At 40.5% G+C, this 23,844-nt stretch overlaps 1 protein-coding gene across 2 annotated transcripts in view; it reads left to right on the forward strand.

Annotated features, from left to right (window-relative positions):
* The window catches only part of Cul5 (cullin 5), a 93,367-nt gene that overhangs the window by 45,549 nt on the left and 23,974 nt on the right, over window positions 1-23,844 (forward strand). For both annotated transcript variants that reach the window (XM_008829711.3, XM_029561894.1), the window contains exons 8-10: window positions 16,920-17,013; window positions 19,343-19,473; window positions 20,173-20,280. In XM_008829711.3, coding sequence (XP_008827933.2) covers window positions 16,920-17,013; window positions 19,343-19,473; window positions 20,173-20,280 — 333 coding nt within the window. The remainder of the gene's footprint in view (window positions 1-16,919; window positions 17,014-19,342; window positions 19,474-20,172; window positions 20,281-23,844) is intronic.

Below are 23,844 nucleotides of genomic sequence, written 5' to 3' on the forward strand. Positions count from 1 at the left end.
TTAAAGCACAAAACAACTAGATCCTGGATCCTAATTTGGTTTTGTTTAGTTTTTGTTTTGTATTTGTGGGTCCTAATTAAATATGAACAAAATGTGGAAGAATAAGGCCAGGTTTGGTGGCACATGCCTTTAATCCCAGCACTTGGGAGGCAGAGGCAAGCAGATCTCTGAGATTGAGCCAGCCTGGACTACATAGTGAGTTCTAGACCAGCTGAGACTATAGTTAGACCCTGCTTCAAAATGACTGTGTGTGTGTGTGTGTGTGTGTGTAAGAACACTATTTGGAAAGTTTATAAGAATTACTTTTTAAATTTTTACTATTTTTATTTTATGTGTATGTGTGTATTGCCTGCATATAGGTGAGTGCACTTGTGGCGTGCAGTGCCTGTGGAGGTCATAAGTAGTTAATTTGCAGATGTTGCTTTTTTTTAAATATTTTATTTATTATTTTTATTTTATGTGTATGAGTGTTATGTAGGTAAGTGCACCCATGTCATGCAGTGCCCGCAGAGGACAGAAGAGTCTGTCAGATCCCCTGGAACTAGAACAGACAGTTGTTAGCTGCCATGTGGGTCCTGGGATTCGAACCTGGGTCTTCTGTAAGAACAGTCAGCATTCCTAACCACTGAGCCATCTCTCCAGCCTGACATTACATATTTTTACTGCAAAATAAAAATTCCCTTGGAACTGGAGTTACAGATAGTTGTTAGCCACCATATGGGTACTAAGAATTGAACCTGTGTCCATTGCAACAGTAGCCTGTGATCTTAACCACTGAGCCATCTCTCCAGACCCAGAAATTATCTTTTTAATTAATTTCTTAAAAATTTATTTAGTTATTTTTCTTTTTTGTTGTTGTTTTGGGGAGGTTGTTTGTTTGTTTGTTTGTTTTTGTCTTTTTGAAGCAGGGTCTCCCTGTAGCCCCAGCTGTCCTGGAACTCACTATGTAGACCAGGCTGGCCTTGAACTCACAAATCTGCCTGCCTCTGCCTCCCAAGTGCTGGGACTACAGGTGTGCACCACCACACCCGGCTTAGTTAGTTATTTTTCAATATAAGAAAGCACTATTACATCTAGGTCTTTTATTTCTTCTTGTACATTTAGCCATGAACTCCTAGGCTCTAGCAGCTCAGGCTCCTTTCCATTCATTCTCACTAAGTGTGCTTCTCTAGGTGGGGCTTCCTTTTTTCCTGGTCATTTTTCTTCACACGATTCTGGAAGCTGTCTTGGTTCTTAGAGTGCTTAATATACTCAGTACACACTTTAATTATCTTGGCAAGAATTATGCCCTTAACTTGCTTGTTTATAACAGTGCCAACAGCATGCTGAATGACATGGTAGCCTCTCCCAGTTTTGCCATGACAACATTTATGGTGCATTCCTTATTGAACAGTACCCATTCCCTTAATGTCTACAATGTCACCCTTCTTGTAGACTCACCTATATGTGGCCAAAGGAACAACTCCATGTTTTCTCAAAGGCCTAGAGAACATGGAGCAAGAGCCTCGCTTCTTTCCCTTTGTGTTTGTCATTTTGGCAAATCACCGGAAGATGGCTGCTCGAGCCAAAAGGCTAAGAATATATTTTTATTTTGTGTGTATAAGTGTTTTGCCTGGATGTATGCAAGTTCACCATGTACATACAATGGCAGCAGAGGCCAGAAAATGACATTGGATTCCCTGGAACTGGAGTTCCAGACAATTGTTAGTCTCCATGTGGGTAGCGGGAACCTAACTTGGTCCTCTGCAAGAGCAGCCAGAGCACTTAACCTCTGGGCTATCTCTCCAGCCCCTGAAATAAATACTTTTTAAACTAAAAACCTCCAGATCAGAATTAAGTGCCTTAAAATTCTCTTTCAGAAAGCCAGGTATGCAGTGACAAATTTTATGAGAAAGAAATCAGGAAAAATATTCCGTGTGTGTGTGTGTGTGTGTGTGTGTGTGTGTGTGTGTGTGTGTGTGTGTTTTTTTGAGACAGGGGTTCTCTATAGCCCCAGCTGGCTGGAACTCATTATCTAGACCAGACTGACCTCAGTCTCAGGAGAGAGAGAGAGAGAGAATGAGTCTCAGGCTACATTACAGAACTTTAATGACAAAGATAACTTGATACTGGCACAAAAACAGACATGTAGACCAGTGGATCATAATAGACCTAGGGATAAACTCACCTGGCTACAGATAGCTAATTTTTGACAAAGCTGTCAAAAATGAACATTGGAAGGCAAGCAGGATGGCTCAGCAGATTAAAAGCACTTGCCATGTAAGCCTGAAAGGCTGAGTTCATCCCCAGAACCCATGTAAAAGTGGAAGGAGAGAACCTGAAAAGTTGTCCTCTGACGTCCACATGCATGTCACTGCACATGTACATCAGTACACACACAATTATAACAAATAACTTTCTTAAAAAATGCACCAGCGGGTCAAGCTGGGGCATGGCAGGGGCATGGTAGTGCATACCTTCAATATCAGCACTCAAGAGGCAGAGACAAGTGCATCTCTGTGAGTTCTTGGCCAGCCTTGTCTAGCAGTAGAGCTGTAGACTACCTGTCTCAAAAACAAAACAAAAAAACCCACTAGTAAAAGATAACTGTTTCAATAAATGGTGATAGTCACTTTCAAAATGGGAAATTAGATTCGTATCTTTGAAGCTGCACAAAAACTCAAACTGGATCAAAGACCTTAATTTCAAACCAGAAATGCTGAAACTATTAAAGAAAACCTAGGAAAAATACTTTAAGATATAGGCAAGAAATTCCTGAGTAGAATCCCAGGAAATATGCCCCAAGAATTAACAAATGGGATTACATGGAATTGAAAAGCTTCTCAGCAAAAGAAACTGTCAACAGAGTAAACAGGCAACCCACAGATTGGTAGAAAAATCTTTGCCACCTGTGCTTCACACAATGGGTTAATATTTACAATTAAGAACTGCAAAATAAACACCAAAAATCCTTGCAAAATTGCCAAATCAGTCAGTAAACAAATGCACCAATAAACTGAACAGAGTTCTCAGAAGTACAAAGTGTTCAACATCCGTAGCCATCAGAGAAATGCAAAATAAAGTTATTCTGTGGTGGGGCACACCTTTAATCCCAGCACTCAGGAAGGTAGAGGCAGGCAGATCTTTGGGAGTTCAAGGCCAGCCTGGTCTACATATTGAGAATTCCAGGCCAGCCTGGGCTACAGGGAGACCCTGTCTTTCAAAGGCAAAAAAAAAAAAAAATTACTTTGGGATTCCATCTCACCCCAGTCAGAATGGCTGTCATCAAGAAAGCAAATGGCATAGGCTGGCAAGGGTGTGAGAAAAGGGAACCTTGTCTACTGCTTGTGCAGTCACTAGGAGATGAGGGTGGGGTTTCTTAATAAACAAAATATAGAACTACGGTGTGACTCAGATGCCAGTCCTAAGCATAAGCCCAAAGGACTCTATATCCTACTACGGAGATATTTACACATCCATGTTTACCACTGCTCTTTTCACAATCGCAAGGAAATGGACTCAGCCTAGACCTGCATCAAGAGATGAATGAATGGATGATAAAAATGTGGTACAGATACACAGTAGAATTTTACTTAGCCACAATGAAAAATTAAATTTGCAGAAAAATGGAACTGGAAAACATTATATTAAGTGAGGTAACCCAGGCTCAGTAAGACAAATACTGTTCTTTCTCATGTGGATCCTCATTGCTGATTGTTGAATATGTGTATCCAGGTGGACATATATGGGTGAAGACCAGGAAAGAGGCCATGAGATGGGGGGCCAGGGAGACTTTACACAGGGCATGGTGGCTTACACCTTTAATCCTAGTGCTTGGGAGGCAGAGGCAGGCAGATCTCTGAGATCAAGGCCAGCCTGGTCTAGCAAATTCTAGGCCAGCTGAAGCTCCAGGGAGACCGTGTCTTAAAATAAATGAGAGCCTTTAAGGAATGGTGATGAGGAAGACAGTAGAACACAGGACATATTAAGCATATGGAGGAACACTGGAGGTGAGTCAGCAGTGGGGGGTGGGGGTCAAGCAGAATGATGTATATATGAAGAGGATATAAGGAAACCTGTTATTTAAAAAAAAAATTTATTATAGGGCAGGGCATGCATATGCCATATGGTATATGTGTAGATGAGAGGACAACTTTGGGGATTTAGTTCTTTCTTTCCACTGTTACATGGGCTCCAGGGATGGAACTCAGGATATCAATCTTGTGTGGCACATGCTTTTTCTCAGAGGCAGCTTGCCAGCCCTGAAAACTTGTTAATTTTAAACAAGTCACAGTGAGACCAAGTAAGGGCAGTGAGCCTCCGTGGCCCACGGCTGTCATGCCAGGGCTTAAGGGACTGGGACAGGAGGATTGCCAGTCTGAGGCTAGGGGCTACTGCATAGTGAGAACCTATCTCTTTGTTTTTTGGAGACAGGGTCTCACTATGTAGCCCTGGCTTTCTGGAACTTGATGTGTAGACCATGCTGGCCTTGAACTCACAGAAGTCTGCCTGCTTGTTACTGGGATTAAAAGCATGCACTGCCATGCCCCAGCAATTTAAAAAAAAAAAAAGATTTTAATGAAAAGTGTATTTGTTTTATGAGGAACATTAACTGTCTAAACTTGTTCTGCTATATCTTAATACTTTATTAATAATAGTTTCAGTCTGTACTTACCTATTAGAGTATTATCAATGGCAAATAATTATGAAATTGAATAACATATTGACCTTTATAGACATTTCATATGAGACTACACAATCCCACCTGAATTTAAGATTAATGTGTATACAGTTTTGACATTCAAGTTATGCGAGAATCCGTTGGGTTAGGATGGGTAAGCAGGGGTAATACTCTCAGTTTTGAGATGATATGCTACCATATCTGGACAACCCCAGTCAGTGATAAAGCTAATTCAAACAAAGTAATTTACTAATACAAACTGTATAAATTTAATAAAGGTATAGCCTTTATGTATAACAAATAGTGAACAATTAGAGGATATACTGTCAAGAAAAGCCTTAGTTGTGGTAGCAACAAAGAAAAGTCATGTTTGAAAAACTGAACAGGAGAAACATGAAACCTACTAGAGGAAAGTATTTCAGTACTATCAAAGGACAGACATAGGCTTGAAGATAGTCACCTCTTATTCGTCCATGTAACAACTCTAACTTATAAGGATATCAGTTGCTCCGTAAATTAGTTTTATAAATTCACTATAATTCCAATAAAAATAGCAGAAGCTACTTTATGAAATTAGACTTACTGATCCTATGGTCCAGAGTGCTTTCTTTTTTTTTTGTTTTTTTAAATTATTTGTTTTTATTTTATGTGTGTATGTGAGTACCTGTATGCATGTATCTGCTCCAGGTGTGTGCTCTCTGTGGTAGCGAGAAGAGATACTGGATCCCTTAGAGCTGAAGTTACAGGCAGTTCAGTGCCTCCCTGTGGATACTGGCAACAGAACCATCTCTCCAGCCTCTGTTGTTTTTGTTTGTTTGTTGTTTTTATGCATGAAGGTGCACACATGGAGGCCATGGGACAACCCCTGGTGTCAGTCATCTTCAAAAATGCCATCTACGTCTTTTGAGACAGGGTCTCTTAGTGACCTGGAGCTTACCAATTAGGACAGACTGGCTGGCCAGTGAACCCCAAGAGATTTTTGTCTCTGCCTCCCCAGTGTTGGGATTATAAGCATGCAACACCACATCTGCATTTTATTTGGTTCTGGGTTTGAATTCAGTCTTTGTGCTTATAGTGCAAGTGCTTTACAAACTGAGCCATCCCCTTATTCCCAAAGATTGCTTTCTTTCTAGTGTGATGTTCCTGGGTATATGGTTAAAAATTCCAAGTTTAGCCAGGTGTGGTGGCACACACCTTTAATCCCAGCACAGAGGCAGAGGCAGGCAGATCTCTTCAAATTCAAGGTCAACCAGGTATACATAGTGATTTCCAGGCCAGCTGGGGCTACAGGAAAACCCTGTCTCAAAAAGACAAAAAACAATTTCCAGGTTTAGCTATGTTCAATTGGCTGGTTAGTTGGTTCCCTTGACTTACTCTGGCATTGAGTCCTGTAGCTAGAAATTTCAGTCGTCCAACTTTTCGTGTAATTTATATTTATTGAGCATTCATTCACTCAAAAAACACATTTAGTCCCTGTGGTACTTCCGACAGGATGTAATATGAACAAAACAGTGTGTACATGGAACTAACATTCTAATGGAGATGATTAAAGGCAATAAGGGAAAACTTGTTATTTGCAAAATAGAGTAATACTGTAGACAGTAAATTGGCAGTAAGTACTGTTGCCACTGATTTTACAACGGTCTACCTGAGGTAGTAATGATGAAACTGAGACCCAAGTGAGGATACAGAGCCAGCCTCCTAAAGATCTGAGATAAAGTATTCTAGGCAGAGGGAAGAGCTTTAAAGCAGGAATGAGTGTAGTACTAGACAAAGGCTAGAGTATCTAGCAGATTGCCAGGACAGGAGCATGAAAGGCCTTTCAATCAAAGAGCTGTAAACAAGGCATGGATCTGACTTCCTTATTACAGAACCACATTTGGGCCACAGTGTAGTATAACGGACTGCTGTTCTGGATCGGAAATGTTGATGGCAATACAGGCACTATCTGAGTGGGTGTATTCAGAATGTTTTGGAGGTTCAGCTAACTCCTATTCTACAAAGGAGAAAACTGGAGTTCAGAAGTGTGCATGAGGTTTAACTTCATAACCAGGAGATGGTAAATCTAATTGTAGGTCTGTAATTCTTAAGGTTAATACCGGGAATTTGGAGTATATAATGAAGAGATGCATAATTTGACAAATAATTTGGGGGGAAAATACACATGTATGTATATCTTATACCCATATTTATGAAATTAGTTAATAATCTTAGTTGCAAGGGACAAGAATTCTTCTTACAAGGTGGGTATGTTTAGCTCATGTAAAATGAACTTGTAAAAGGCTAGAGTCATATTAAAGAGGAAATGTAGATTCAAAACCTTTGAGATCTGTCAAGACCTTCAAATAGGGATTTTCTGTTGACCTGCTTCATTATCTCCCACATCTGGCAGGCTTTTGGTTGAACCTGAGACCATGAAAGCTGCTTTTTTTTTTTTTTTTCTGAGTCATTTTTATTTTATATGTATGAGTGCTTTGCATATATTTAAGTGTATCCATGTCATGCAGTGCCCACAGAGGCCAGAAGAGGGCATCTGATCCCCTGAAACTAGGGTCACAAGTGGCACCCACGTGGCAGCTAACAACCATCCATAATTCCAGTTCTGGGATCTGACACCCTCTTCTGCCCTCCATGGGCCTTGTACTTATGTGTACATATGGGCAAAGTGCTCACATGCATAATAGTAAATGAAAATATAAATAAAAATTGAAAATAAATGTAGTTAGGGCTCTGGAGGAAAGTGCTTACCACTTTTAATGCTACTTACTGTTTCACTATCCATTCACACACACACACAAAAAAAAAAAATTGGTTAGTTAACTTTTAAAAACCACAGAAAAACAGAATAGGCAAATACATCTTAATTTATAAATAATTGCTCTTTTTTAATATTTTTTTATGTGTACACATGTATTGCCTGCATTACATGTAGGTAAGTGCACCCTTGTCATGCAATGCCCGCGGAGGACAGAAGAGGCTGTGGGATCCCTTGGAACTGGAGCTACAGACAGCTGTTAGCTGCCATGTGGGTGCTGGGATTCAAACTCAGGTCTTCTCCAAGAACAGCCAGTGTTCTTAACCCCTGAGCCATCTCTCCAACCCCCTCTTTTTTTTTTTAACCTTCGTCATTTTGGTATGGGAAAGGCACTGGGTTCAATCCCAGTACCAAAAAACCTCCAAACAGGAAGAATGGGGGTGGGGGCTTGTGTAAATAGTTTAGAAAGGAAGCACATGTCATCAGTTACAGTGGTCGGAAAGGATTTTAACCAAGCCAGAGAGACCAAGAGCATGAATAAACCTGATGACCTGAGTTCAAGCCATAGAGCCTACACAGTGGAGAGAGAACCAACTCCAGCGAGTTGTCTTCTGACCTCCATGTACATGAACCAGCACCCCCCAACTCCTAACTCAATGTGAAGTACACACACAAAATCAAAAATTAATTTAAAAGTTTTTAAATAGAGAAACCTACGGTGATTTTTAGATCACCTCTTATTTTACAGCCAAAGCAAATTATTTCTTATAATACATTTATAAAACTAATGGTAATCAAAACTGTCTTTGTTGCTTTTAATAAATTTTAGTGGAGTAGACTTACTTGTACAAATTGAATACCCCTAGAAGCAGCAGCTTCCCTACCACTTAGCCTGTTGGTCTCCCTTTCCTTCGCAGACCTGTGAATGCTTTTCAGTGCCTTTCCAGTGCCTGCTGTGCTTATGGCAAGCTTTATCTTTGAAGTGTTGGTAGTCTTGGTGTTGCAGAGGGTAAAAGCACATAGATAAAGTGTTTCACCTTACAGACCTCTGGGGAAAGATTACTATGGAGTTAGAAGTTGTGTTCATCTCAGGCAAACAAATGCAGGAGTTGATGACATGACAAAAAGTTATTTTCTTCATGGAAGTTAGCAAATGGAGACAGAAAGGGAATACAAGGTGAGAGAGATGATTTATCACTGTCCTTCCCATTCACAGTGTGTTTTCCCGTAACAAGTAAGTATTTAGGATCAACTATGCATATAGTACTTTGGTAAGTGGTGGGGAAGCAATATAAAATATTTAAATGTCTCTGTCCTCTTGGAACTGACTTTCTTCATATAGAATGAAACTCATTTGAAATAAGGGAAGAAATCCAGTAACTGCTCTTTATTTTGCTTAGTTAAAATAGTTTTTCTAGGGGCTAGAGAGATGGCTCAGCAGTTAAGAACACTGGTTGTTCTTGCAGAAGACCTGGGTCGAATCCCAGCACCCACACGGCATCTAACAACTGTCCGTAACTCCAGTCCCAGGCCTCTTCTGACCTCCGAGGGCATTGCCAGACACGGGTGCCCTTACCTACCTGCAGGCAGTACACACATATACATAAAAAACCCCAGCATTCAGGAGGTAGAGGCAGCGGATCTCTGTGAGTTCAAGGCCAGCCGGGTCTACATAGTGAGCTCCAGGACAGCTGGGGCTACAGGGAGACCCTGTCTCAAAAAGACCAAAAAAAAAAATAGTTTTTCTAAATGATTTTTAAAAAATATTTAGGGTATATACCATAATCTTGTTGGGGGGGCTTTATGAGTTTTTAGATATATTAAAATTTGGGGTGTGTGTTTTGTGTGTGTGTGTGTGTGTGTGTGTATGTGAACAGACATGCTCCAGCATGCATGTGGAGATCAGAGAACACCTTGCAGGCATTGGTTCTCTCCTTCCAACAGTGGATCCTAGGGATCGAACAAGTCATCATGTTTGACAACAGGTGCCTCTACTCACTGAGCCATCTCATCAGCCCTTTTGTTGGTTTTTAATTTTTTCTGGCATGCTTGACAAACGTTCCTGCCACTGTGCCATCTGCAGCCCTCACATACTTCAGAGGATAGCATAGTGACCCTGTCTCCATGCTCAGCTTCCCAGTTTTGCAGCTGTTTCATTTTCCTTCTTTACCTCACTCTTTTTTTCTCCCTTCACTATTCACTTCTCTTTCTTCCTGTGCTCTAGCATCCTAAAAGAAATTTATGTTGTGCTTATTGACCCAGCACTATGCTGTAACATAACATGAATGTACTGTAATACACCTGGCCAGTTTTCCACTGAGAGCCATTTTGCTTCTATTGTTTATAGTTTAAGACGTGTTTGCTGGGATATCTTTATGCCTAGTTCTTTTTAGCATCCTTCTGGAACATCTTTCCTCATAATTTGCACTCTTAGAGTGGAATCTAAGATTGGAAAAGAGATGACTGAAGAAGGGGCATAACCCATCTACAAATTGCTGTATACTACAACACTGACTTGTAAATTGTTATACTTCTTAATTTGATCAACAGAATACTTTTGATGCACATCTTTGCAGTTCTAGGTTTTGTTGTTCTATTAATTCCAATTTCCCAGTATCATAAATTTTACAAGATTTTATGTGCATTTAAAAATTGTTAATGAGGGGCCTGGAGAGATGACTTAGTGGTTAAGAGCACTAGCTGCTCTTGCAGAAGACCCCAGCACCCACATGGCAGTTAACAACCATCCATAACTACAGATCCAGGAGATCCAGTGCCCTCCTCTGTCCTCTGGGCATTGCACAACACGGGTGCACTTAACATACATGCAAGCATAACTCATAGCCATAAAATAAAATTAAATTTTTTAAAAAATTGTTAATGAAACTGGGTATCTGTTTGGGAGTGGGGGTCTTTTTGAGATGAGGTCTCCCTGTAGTCCCAGGTGTCCTGGAACTCACTATGTAGACCAGGCTGGCCCTGAACTCACAGAAATCTACCTGCCTCTGCCTTCCAAGTGCTGGAACTAAAGGTGTGAGCCACCACACCCAGCTGAGACTGGGCATCTTTATTCTTACTGACCATTTGTGTTTCTTTTGTAAGATCAAGATAATTTTTCCAAAAATATCCCACTGATTTCTTCTTTATTTAAAAAACAGTATCATTATTTCTGAGTCCTAATTTTCAAGGCTCTTCAGAATTTGACCTTTGCCTGTGTTTCCAACTTAATATTCTTCAAAATAGCTGGGCTTGGTTGGCATATGCATGTAATCTCAAGATTCACAAGGCTGAGGCAAGAGGATTGTGAGTTCAAGGCCAGCCTGGACTGTGTAATGAGGTCCTATTCATCAAATAATCACTCTTTGATAGGAATGTTCTGTTTTGTAGTTCCATCTTACTCAGTTTTTTCTTGATTTCGTGTTAATCTTTTACTTCACTTCTACATACCTAAATCCTTAGCAGGGATCCTTTTAAATCAACTTCTAATAAAGCTCACGTTTTGGAGCCTTCATCAGTTTCTTCTTGTTTGAACAGTACCTACTGTTTATACATTGCTTTAGTACCTAACTATAGCCTGCTTTGTTGTGTTACCTATCAAGCACTGGCTGTTTGCAAGGCCGTGGCTGGATAGCTGTGGACAAAACCCAGTCCCTGTCCTTGTGAAGTTTTTAGTGTAGTGATGATGCAGTTATTTTTACTTCTTTGCTTATTAGTGAACTTGAACTTTTTTAATGTACCTCTGTTCATATGATACTCATATTTTTTGGTATATAATTAGATTCCCAACTGGAGTATAGGGTAGAAGGTATGAACCATACTTTATACTTCTGTTCCTTAAGACACATTTCAGTTCTGAGTGTACACCCTAAGTATATGCATGCTCTGTTGGTGTTGTAAGAAGAGTTGGAGGTCTCAGAATCACATTCATGGCTTTAGAGTATAACTTAAATCTTTGTGAATTAACTGTGCAGTGTTTATGAATGTGGCAGCAAAATGCCATAATATGGCTGTGTCTGAACAAAGATAGCCTGATCTTTGGCATCCATTAAAACCAAAAGTGAACCTGATATGATATGAGTTGTCTCAGAATGGTTCCCTGAACAAAGGACTTGCTCTCTCTTTATTGATACAGTACAGCCAGCTTGATATTGAAAAGAATAAGGAGCCTGTCTTATTGGGGAAGGATAGCCCGTTTCTGCCCCCTAGTGGCCCAGAACCATATGCACAACCACCAGCAAATGTTAGTCTAATCACACCTGTGACATAAACTGGGGCCAATTACTTGTATTCCCTGATATTTTCAAAACATACATTATTCTAGGTCTGGGGTAAGGCTTAGATCATAAGCAAGCCAAGATAATGTTAAATGATCTCTAAACATAAGATTAACTTTGGATACAAGATTAGATAAAATTCCCATTTGTAACAAGGAATTCCTAGAATATCATTTCCACTTAGAAGTATGCAAGTAATTTAGCCTCTCTCTCTCTGACAGCGTCTTACACAGTGCATGGTGGTCGTGACTTCTAACTTGCTATATAGCTGAGGATGGCCTTGAATTCTTATCTTCAGCCTCCCAAGTGCTGGGATCATAGGTATACACCACCATACCTTACTCAGCCAGTGTCTTCATACATTTAAATGGCTGTTGTATAAGGCTATAATGCTAAATAAGATATATAAAGCATTTATTATAATGTTTAGTAGGGAAATATGCATTAAAAGATACTTATTTATTAAATCTGTCTAGAAACTTCTATAGCAACCAAATTCCTTTCATTGAGGCACTTACCAAATTCTGTGCAGTTGTCTTGATTATGATGTCAGTTTAACCTCCCCCTTTGAATTCTCGTTATATAACAATTAGAAGTACCTTTTATATCATGGCTTAGTGTTCTAGTTTCTCCATTGTGGTAACAAGTTCCAGGCCAGCTCAAAAACTCCAATATATATTTCTAGTTTGCTGTCAGTTGCTGTGACAAAATACTCTGACCAATACCAGCTTGGGGGGGAAAGGGTTTATTTAGCTTACATCTCCTGGGTCACAGTTCACCAGGGAGCCCAAGGTAGAAATTTGGGGCAGGAATCTGGAGACAGGAGCTGAAGCACAGACCATGGAGGAATATTGCTTAGTGGCTTGTTTACTCCCCTGACCGGTGCTCAACCTGCTTTCTTATACAATACAGGACCACCTTCCCAGGGATAACCCTACCCACAGTGGGCTGGGCCCTCCCATCTCACTTAATAATCAAGAAAATGCCCCACAAGCATGACCACAGGCCAATCCAATGAAGGAAATTCCCCAATTGAGATTCCCTCAACCCAGGTGTGTCAAGTTGACAACTAAAGCTATCCAGCACAGTTGACCCCTTGTCAACTTAACATAGAACCACATCACCACCTTTCTATTTCTTGTCCCCAAGATACATTAACAATTCCACAACCATAAGACAGTACAGTCTTATAAGTCCCACAGTCTTTAAAAACTCCAAACTCTTACAACTTCACAGCCTCTTTTAAAACTCAACTGTGGGCTCCTATAAAATCCAAAACAAGTACTGTTATTTCAAAAGGGGAGAATCGGGCACACCTAAGCAAAACTTAAGTCCAGCAAAGTAGCTCAAGGCTGAATACCTGGGATTCACTCACTATCTTCTGAGCTCCAAAGGGTTTCAGCAGCTCCACTTCTCCTACTCTGTCCTCTGCAACACACACAGATCATTTTTCAGGCCCAGGCCAGCTCCATTCCATGCCTCCTGCTGCCTTGTGGGGTGGTCACATGGTCCTAGCATCTCCCAAAATCTGGAGTCTCTGCTGAAACTGAGGCTGCACCTTCACCAGTGACCTCTTCTGGCCCCTCAGGTGCAAAGTCTCAGATTCTCTCCATGACCCCTTCAATGCTGTGGTCTTTACTGCAACTGAGGCTGCACTTTCACCAGTGGCCTTTCCTGACCTCTCAGAGTGCCAAGCCTCAGCTTCTCTCTGTGACCCCTTCACGCTTTCAACACCAGAACCATGCAGGAGACTTTTATACATTACCAGGTCCTGCTTCCTTCCACCTTAAGGTGGAGGATCAGACCCCCTCTGGACCATAGCTTCTGTTTGCTGACCCTGAGGAAATACTTCCCAGAAGATTATGCCACAGTGATGCTCGACTCTTGTTACAGGTACAACTGATTTTTCAGCCCCAGCTAACCAGCATCAATTGTCCCAGTTAAACAAAGGTTTCATTTCAGTGGTTCTGGTCTCCTCTTAATCACAGCTGATTCTTCAGCTGCACCTGACCAGAACCCACAGATTCTCAATTCAAAATATCACATAAACAGCCCTTATAGTCTCTGCTTCTCTTTGAAGCTTCACAAGCCAGGCCTCTATCATCCACAACTCTTTAAGCATAACTGTTCTAAGCTCCACAGCAAAAAACTCAATGGCTTTTCCAGCCCAAAGTTCTAAACGTTTCCACAGTCCTCCCCAAAATACCAAGGTCAGGTCTGTCACAGCAATACCCCCTGATCCTGATACCAATTTCTGTTCTTGTTTGTATCTCCATTGTGGTAACAAAATACTCTGACCAATACCAACTTGGGGAGAAAGAAGTTTGTTTGGCTTACATCTGTGTCAGTTTATCAGGGAGTCCAAGGTAGGAACTCAGGGCAGGAACCTGGAGTTGAAGCACACACCATGGAGGAACATCACTTAGTGGCTTGCTCCCCTGAGCAGTATGCAACCTGCTTTCTTACAATACAGGACCACCTGCCCAGGGGTGACCCCACCCACAGTGAGCTGGGTTCTCCCTCCCACATCACTCAACAATCAAGAAGATGCCCCACAAACATGGCCACAGGCCAAGCCAATGGAGGCAATTTCCCAACTGAGGCTCCCTCAACCTGAGTGTGTCAAGTTGATAACTAAAGCTATCCAGCACACTTAGTATACAGTTTTGTGTGTGTGTGTGTGTGTGTGTGTGTGTGTGTGTGTGTAATTTGTATATACCCGGAACAAAAGTTTTATGAAATAATACTGGGGAGGCAGAGGCAGGTGGATCTCTATGAGATCATGGCCAGCCTGGTCTACATAGTGAGTGCCAGGACAACTGGAGCTACCTTGAAACCCTGTTTCACAAATACCAAAAAAAAAAAAAAAAAAAAAAGACTGCAGTAGTCTGGAGAGATGGCTCAGTGGTATGGAGCACTGCCTGCCCTTTGAGAGGACCCAGGTTTGGTTCCCAGCTGACAACTATCTGTAACTCACTCCAGTTCCAGGGGATCTCATACCCTCTTCTGACCTCCACAGGCGTTGCATGATGTGGCTGTATTTGCATACATGAAGGCAATACACTCATACACATAAAAAAATAATAAAATATTTTTTAAATAGTTATTAGACCTGACTTCATAACATTGTGAAACCTACTGGTCTAGATTTTTGATCTGAACATTTTGGATTGCCACTAGCAAGATAATGTTTGTGTGAAAGTTTATGGAAATAGAAAACATTAAATGACTGGGACTTAAGCTTTTTTAGGTGGATTTTCTATGTATTCTCTACTAGTTCTATAGACCTCAAGAATGTGTTAACCATACATATATTTTTAACCATATATAATTGTTGTAGGACAGAAAATGAGATAGAAGTGTATATTATAAAGTTACTGGTATAGTTAAAAGAATTAGCAAAGAAGTTTTATTAGGAAATTTATGAACTTTTTTTTTTTTTTTTTTTTTTTTTTTTTTTTTTTTTAAAAAAAAAAAAAAAAAAAAGAGGACGATAAATCTTTCACTGTGATATATCAAAATAACTCACAGAGATCCACCTGCCTCTGCCTCCTGAGTGCTGGGATTAAAGGCGTGCGCCACCACACCTAGCTAGGAAATTTATGAGCATTTTAAGAAATAAGAAGAATGGTTTTTGTTTTATTAGTCTGTTTATTTATTGTTGCTGTTTTTTCCTTTCAAGATACTCTTGCTATATAGTTTAGGCTGCCCAGAACTCAAGATCCTCTTGCTTCAGCCTCCCAGGTGCTTGGAGTATAGATATATGCCACCATGCCTGACAAGGAGTAGGAAGGACTGTACAATGAATCCTTGTTACCTAAATTCATATACAGTGATTATCCACATTATATCAATTCCAAGAAGAAAACGTGAATATGGTTTTTCAAGATACGGTTTCCCTGCAGCCCCAGCTGATTTGGAACTCACTGTGTAGACCAGGGTAGCCTGGATCTCACAGAGATCTGCTTGCCTCTGTCTCCTGAGTGCTAGGATTAAAGGTATAAGCCACAATGCCTGGTGATAAAATAATTTTTAAGACACATGTAGTAATTCCCTCCTCACTTAATATAAGCAGATGATCTGTTTGCTTTTCAGAAGAGAGTTATTCCTTAGTGTTTGTTTCTTCAGTGCTCCTCCTGGGTGCTGAGATTGTAGGCATTTAACCCCTGCAAGTGGAATAAATCATTGTGTGATAGTGAGGAAGCAGGGATGCTGAGGAGTTTATGTGCCCCTTTAAGGGGATTTTCCTGATGATATCCTACAAGCCTAGACCCTGCCCATCTTACTTGAATGAAGCATTTCAGCAGCCTCTTTTCCAATCTTCCAGCCACTCTACCACCCTTCCTGCTGCCATTACACTGATCTGTAGTGGTGACTTCAGGAAGAGAATCACATTAATTTTATCCTCTGTTTAAAACTTTCCTGGTTCTTCCTTTGCTGCTCATATGATCAAATCATAAACCATTGATTTTCACTCATAATCTGGTTCCACCGCACTTTTCTAGCTTGCTCTTCTACTGTCTCTTCCTTAGTATATCAACATTATTAGAATATGACTATTACTTTAAAGTATTTTCTTTATTATTTTTATTTTATGTGAATGAGTGTATTGCCTGCATGTATGTGAATGCACTTGTGTCATGCAATGCCACAGAGGTCAGAAGAGGGCTTCAGATTCCCCTGGAACTGGAGTTAAGGATGGTTCATAGCTGCCATGTGGGTGCTGGGAATCGAACCTGGGTCCTCTGCAACAGCAGTCAGTGCTCTTAACCACTGAGCCATCTCTCCAGCCCCAAAATTTGTTTTTTAATATTTATGTGTATTAGTGTTGGCCTGCATGTATGTAAGTACACTTGTGCATGCAGTGCCCACAGAGGCCAAAAGAGGGCATCAAATCCCCTGGAACTTGGAATTCAAGACCGTTGTTAGTGGCCATGTGGATCCTGGGAACTAAACCCAGGTCCTCTATAAGAGCAGCCAGTGCTAGTGACCACTGAGCCAACCCCTTTACTTATTTTAAAGAGAACTTAAGTTTGTAGTTTTTCCTTAGGAAAAAATATACTTTGGTAAAGTAATATAGAGTATTTATCTTCAGTAATCCTATTTTAAAGGTAAGTCTACTTTCAATGTACTTTTTTTCTGTAGAACACTATGATTTTATTTCATGAGTGGGAATAGATTTGTGCTGAAGACCTTACAGTAGCCTTGATTAATTGTTGATGTGTTTCAGCTCATGGAGTGCTGTGTAAATGCCCTTGTGACTTCATTTAAAGAGACTATCTTAGCGGAATGCCAAGGCATGATCAAGAGGAATGAGACTGAAAGTAGGTAAAATATAACAAAGATCTTACACTTATTTAAGAGTATTCTAAGCAAATCTCTAATTACTAGGAGGTCATTCTTTTACAGGTAGGTGTACTTGTTAGCGTAAAATATATATGTTAGCGTAAAATATATATGTTAGCGTAACTATATACACACACACATATATATGTATATATATATATATAAAATATTTAGCACAGAAGCATTTAAGGGTTTATTTTTTTTATTTACTTATTTTTTTTGTGCATGCATGTATTGCCTACATGTAGGTAAGTGCACCCATGTCGTGCAATGCCCATGGAGGACAGAAGAGGCTGTCGGATCCCCTGGAACTGGAGTTACAGACAGTTGTTAGCTGCCATATGGGTTCTGGGATTCGAACCCGGGTCTTCTGCAAGAACAACCAGTGTTCTTAACTGCTGAGCCATCTCTCCAGCCCCGGGTTTATAAATTTATATTATTTTCAGTACTTATTTGAGAATTCTTTTGTCCTTGAAAGTTGAACTCTGCAATTCAATGCCAATTTAAGTAACTCAGATGGAAGTAGAGAACTGACTCCTCACATTCTGCCCTGACATTCACATGTGCAGGGAATGCATTTGCGTGCACACACAATAAACAAATGTTCAAACAATTTGACAGCATTTTCTGACCTCCATGGGCATTGCATGACACAAGTGCACTTACCTACATGCAGGCAATACACGCATACACATAAAATAATAAGTAATTTTTTCTAAAAAAACATGTTAGCTGGGCGTGGTGGTGCACACCTTTAATCCCAGAACTTGGGAGGCAGAGGCAGGCAGATCTCTGAGTTCGAGGCCAGCCTGGTCTACATAGTGAGTTCCAGGACAGCTGGGGCTACAGGGAGACCCTGCCTCAAAAAGACCAAATAAAAAAAGCTTGTTAATAATATTTATACTTTTCCCAAAAACATAAGTGGTTTCTTAATGAAGTTGTGTTTGAGGAGGTAGCAAGTATATAATTAGCAAGAAAAATTACCACTACCCAGAGGGAAGCACTTAACTTTTGATGTAGTCCCAGATTTTACTATGTCTCACTACAATCTCCAGTTGAATTTAAAGTTCACATTTCAGCTCACTGAAGTTCCTAACTTTTGACTGAGAGGGGGTTTCTTAAAGCTGAGGCAGTACTTGAATTTGCTGTGTTGCTCAGGATGGCCCCTGAACTCCTAACACTCTTGGATCCACCCAAGTTAATAAGCTGTTTAGGAGTAATTTGCAGTAAAAAGAAGTTTCCTTATTGTCAAAAGTGCAATCTTTGGATTTTATATGTCCAACTAAGTAGAGTTGTAAATGATCCATGCTGAACTCCTGCAAAAGAATTCGGTTAGTGATCCATGCTGTGAAGTAGGGTTTTCTGAATGTCACATGGTATAACGTGAAAAAATGCTCTGTGAATTTTCTGAATAAAGTTTCATATTAACTCTTAATTTTTGTATGATCATCATCCTGTTTTTAACCCTTTAATAATAATATTGCAACTACTTTATGAAACGTAGTAGTGTTTGTTATGTAACCTGTCAGGGAAAACATTGAGAAAAAAGACATATGTTCTTGCTTTCTACTCTGTAAACTGGCTTGGCACCTGCTAGTAGCCTGGCTTGGCCTTGAATTCTCAGCCATCCTGCCCCTGCTTCCAGTTTGCTAGGATTACAGGTGTGTCACCATACCAGCAACTTTTCTGTTTGTTTGTTTGTCTTTTTTGAGACAGGGTCTCCCTATAGCCCCAGCTGTCCTGGAACTCACTGTGTAGACCAGGCTGGCCTTGAACTCCCAGAAATCCACCTGCCTCTTCCTCCCATGTGCTAGGACTAAAGGCATGCACCACCACGTCCAGCCCCCAGCAACTTTTGTTCTTTTTGAATTAAAAAAAAAAAAATCTCATTGGAGATTAGATGGAGCTGGGTTTTGCAAACAATGATCACTTTTAATTAGATTATTAAAAGAAACTAGTTTTTGTAATCTGGGAAGATAGTTCAACTCCTAAATTAATTGTACCCACAGGAGACTATTGATACTTCAGACTCCTACATAATAACTCCCCTGACTTTTTCTTTTCTTCCAGACTCATTTTTACAGATGTAGCCCAATGTGAGTTTGAAGACAGCCTGGTACATCGTGAGTTCTAGGCCAACCAGGGCTGCATATAAGGCCTGGTCTCAAAAAGAAAACAAAACAAAACAAAAAACAACAAAAGAAAGAAAGAAAATTTTAAAATTATAAAAATCTACCATACATGTAAATCAGAGTGAACATTTACTCTTTGGATGAAATAATTACATGGTGTATTCTGTCCTTTCAGAGTTACATTTAATGTTTTCATTGATGGACAAAGTTCCTAATGGAATAGAGCCAATGTTGAAAGACTTGGAGGAGCACATCATTAGTGCTGGCCTGGCAGATATGGTAGCAGCTGCTGAAACGATTACTACTGTAAGTGCTCTTTAGTGGCAGTGGTTCATACACATCAAAGGTATTTCTTAAGTATAAGATCATATTTAAAGTAGTTATTGAGGGGGTGGAGAGATGGCTTATCAGTTAAGAAGCATTTGCTGCTCTAAAAGCAGACCTGGATTCAGTTACCACCCATGATGTATCAGTTCACAACCGTCTGTAACTCCAGTTCTAGCAGATACAGTGCCCTCTTCTGGCCTCCAAAGGCTCCAGGCATGCACATGGCACACATGCACACATGCAGGCAAACACTGTTACATATAAAACAAAAATAAATAAATCTTTAAAATAGTTGTTGAAACAGCAAAACTGTAATATTGCAATTCCATTTAATTTTAATTAATTTTTTTTTAATTGTGTGTGAGTGTTTTTCCTGTAAGTGCAGCAGGTGCATGCAGTGCTCACCAAGGCCAGAAGAGGGCATTGAATCCACTGGAACTGGAGTTATGGATGATTGTTATCTGCCATGTGGGTGCTGGGAACCAAATTGGGGTCTGCTGGAAGAACAGCCAATGCTCTTAACTGATGAGCCATCTCTCTAGCCCCCAATTTTACTTCTAAGAAAAAAATTTCCCCAACTTTATACCTTTAGTCTTTTATTAAAGAAATATTTGTGTTCTTAATTTTTATATTATTATTTTGCTTTTCAAACTGAAATGCAAAACATTTTATTTCCAGGACTCTGAGAAATATGTTGAGCAATTACTTACACTGTTTAATAGATTTAGTAAACTCGTCAAAGAAGCTTTTCAAGATGATCCACGATTTCTTACTGCAAGAGATAAGGTATATATTTCTGTATGTTAACATTTTGTATAAAATGTACTACTATTATAATTTACTTTTAGCAAGCATTTCTATCATACTATTAAATTGCAAATTGAAAGCTTAGGAAGTCTTAATTTTCTGCAGTAGAGCAATTACATTTGTTACATTCATTTATTCTCAAAGTTTTATTTATGTGTATGCCACCTGTGTGGGTGCATCAGGAAACCAGAAGGCATTGGATTCCCCTGGAGCTTTACAGGCAGTTGTGAACCACCTAATGTAGAGGCTGGAGTCTGAACTCAGGACCTCTGGAAGAGCTGAGCCATCTGTCCACCCCAATATTTGTTTTAGTAAGCATTGGAAAGCAGTGTGAAGTAAAATTAACCTAGAAAACAGCTTCCCTTTTAATTTTTGAGGAGTGTTGTTCTGTGTTTTGAATATTACTGATTATTAATTTCTTACTCGCCCTTAAACACATAGCACTAAGTACACTTCTTTGGAGATTTTCTAGTTTCATCACTGCCCTCCGTAGCTCATTCCAAGCACAGTTGATTATTTTCTTTTACATTTTCTCTTTTTTTTGGTATTTTTGAGACAGGGTCTCCCTGTAGCCCCAGCTGTCCTGGAACTCACTATGTAGACCAGGCTGGCCTTGAACTCACAGAGATCCGCCTGCCTCTGCCTCCCAAGTGCTGGGATTAAAGGCATGTGCCACCATGCCCGGCTACATTTTCTTTATTTAGCATGTTTATGTGCATGCTATCCCATACATGTGTGTGTCCGTGTCCGTGTGTGTGTGTGTGTGTTATAGTCAGAGGACAATTTGTAGGAGGAGTCAGTTCTCTCCTTCCACCATGTGGGTTCCAGGATTGAACTTGAAGTCATCAGGCTTTGTGACAAGTGCCCAAAGTTGATTTCTTATCCTCTGTCCTTTGGAGCGACAGTGAGAGTTAGGATCACGTTTATTTTTGTTTCCATGGAAGCATCTACACAGCATCTTTTCCCATCCTCAGTAGCATAGGGTAAATGTAATGAAATCTGTTATCCTTAGAGTTCTGTCTTTTAAATGCCATAAACCACTCACAAGAAATTGTCATTAGTTTTTCCTCTCTTCAGCTACCCTTTATTACTTCCCACATTTTTTCACATAGCTAAAAAAGGAATTGATTTTCTCCAATAGATGTTTTTCCCTCAAAAAAATTTGTGTGTATTTTCACACACATACACCACAATGCAATATATCCTACATTCTATTCACATACATTCTTCACACAAACTACATACATATCATATCATACATCATGCACCAACACCACACAGAGGCACACTATCACACACTACGCATACTTGTCACATATACTGTTCTGCCTCCCACAACACACCCCCACACCTTAAAACACATATAACATATTCACTTGCCATATCACACATGCCACACAATCACACACATCATGTACTCCATATACCCACATATGCAGAAGCCCCATATGAGCCATAATACATGTCACATGTAGCATATATCACCCACACTACTACTATTATTACTATTAACACACACACATATACACACACACATACACCTCTGTATTTTGTGTGTAGAAGGTACAATGGGAAAATCAGAGCATCTACAAGGGTGTAGGGGAGGGTGATGAGGATTATGAGAGGGTACTGTTTCCTTTCCCAGCCAAGGCATTTTGTTGTATACACTTAAAAGTACATTTATAGTAAGTGTTCTGTGCTGGCTTCAGAGCACGCCATGACAAATATCCCAGTAAGAGAAGCACATTATCTCCCAGTCCTGGAGGCTAGGATTATAAGATCAACGGGTTTGGAGGCTGGCTCCACAGGTAGGCACTGAGGAGCATCTGCTCTGGCATCTTTGGCTTCTGCTGGCCTTCCCTGGCTGGTAGACAACATCCCTCCATCTTCACATGGCATTCCCCGTTTCTTAAAGGTCTCTCTCCTTACCCTCCTAACAGCCCAGGTAAACCCAGAGTTACCTTATCTTTGGCGATTAATTAAATCAGCAAAGATTATTTCCAAATAACAGCTCTGGGGGTGGGAAGGGGGGCAAGGGGAATCCATTCAACCCATATCAGAGTCTGAGGGCCTCATTCAACTCCCAGAAAGTGTCTTTGAAGAAGAGTCCTGTGACTGGCTCAGCTGACTAACCTTGTCTACTGTGTCCCACCCCACTCATCAGAGCAGGTTTGCTAATTGGTCTAAAATACTAGAGCCCAGATCGTAATATGTCTGGGTCTCTGGGCCAAGAACACTGGCTTGGAGTATCATCGCCTGCAACCCAAAAAGCTGCAGCTTTACACAAGGGACAGGCAGAAATGGCCCCGCTAGGACCTAATGCCCACTCTCTCTACACTGAGGCTCTAAATATGATTTTTCTCCAGCCTTCCAACAGCAGGGTGTGGTGGCACATGACTTTAATCCCACTTGGGAGGCAGAGGCAGGTGGATCTTTGTGAGTTTGAGGCCAGCCTGGTCTACATAGTGAGTTCCAGGCCAGCTGGGGCTACAGGGAGACCCGGTCTAAAAAAAAAAAAACAAAAAAAAGACCCCCCCCATGCTATTGTTCTTTGTGTTTCTTAGTCTCTAGATAATAAACATTTAAATCTAAATTTTAAAAAAAAATTGTGTATTTTAAGATGATGAAGTGCCTAAGCAACAAGTTACCAGAATGTAGAGATGATGAGGAGTTTTGAAGTCTTACATTGAATCACCTGCAGAAGTGACGTTTGAGTCAGGACTGAAAACAAAGGAGTAAGTCACATGGCTGTCTGAGGAGAGAGAGTTTTAGCCAGAGGAAGCAGCAGATTGCAGAGATTCACAGGCAGGAAATCATCTGGCGTATTCCAGGAACCACAGACCGGGCCCTTTGGCTGGAGTAGATGGAGTAAAAGAGAAAGAGCAGGAAATAGTGTCCTGTAGATCACCAGAGGCCAGAGCCTGAAAGACAGCCACGGTGGAGCTGGGGAGGTGGCTCATTCAGTAAAATTTGCTTGAACACTTGAGTTTGGATCCTCAGCATCCATGTAAAAGAACAGGGTGTGACTTCATGCATTTGCAATTCCAGTGTTAGGACTTGCTGGCCAACCAGCGTAGCCATTCAGTGCGCGCCTTGGTTGAGCAAGAGATCTTGTCTCCAAAAATAAGGTAGAAAGTGATAGAGGAAGATACCCAAAGTTGACCTCTGGCTTCCACACATGTACATAGACAAATACATACACGAACACATAAAAAGTGAGCCACAGAAAAGACTGTGTTTTATTGTGAGTGAGGTAGAAAGTCATTGGAAGGTTTTAAAGTAGGACTTAAACATTAGCAGTACTATTTCGGAAACAAGGACTGAAGGGAGGGAGAGAAGCGAGAATACTAGTTAGGACTGTATATAGGGCCGAAGAGATGACTCCATCGGTAAAGTCCCTGCCATGTAAATAAGAGGACCTGAACCCATTAAAAGCTAGGCATGGTGATTGCGTGCCTGTAATACCAGCATGGTGGAGCCAAAGACAAATGGATCCCTAAAACTCATTGGCCAACCAGCCTAGCTGTATCAGTGAGCTTTGGA

Source organism: Nannospalax galili, unplaced genomic scaffold (assembly GCF_000622305.1).
Source record: "Nannospalax galili isolate Female #2095 unplaced genomic scaffold, S.galili_v1.0 scaffold854, whole genome shotgun sequence".
Lineage (NCBI taxonomy): Eukaryota > Metazoa > Chordata > Mammalia > Rodentia > Spalacidae > Nannospalax > Nannospalax galili.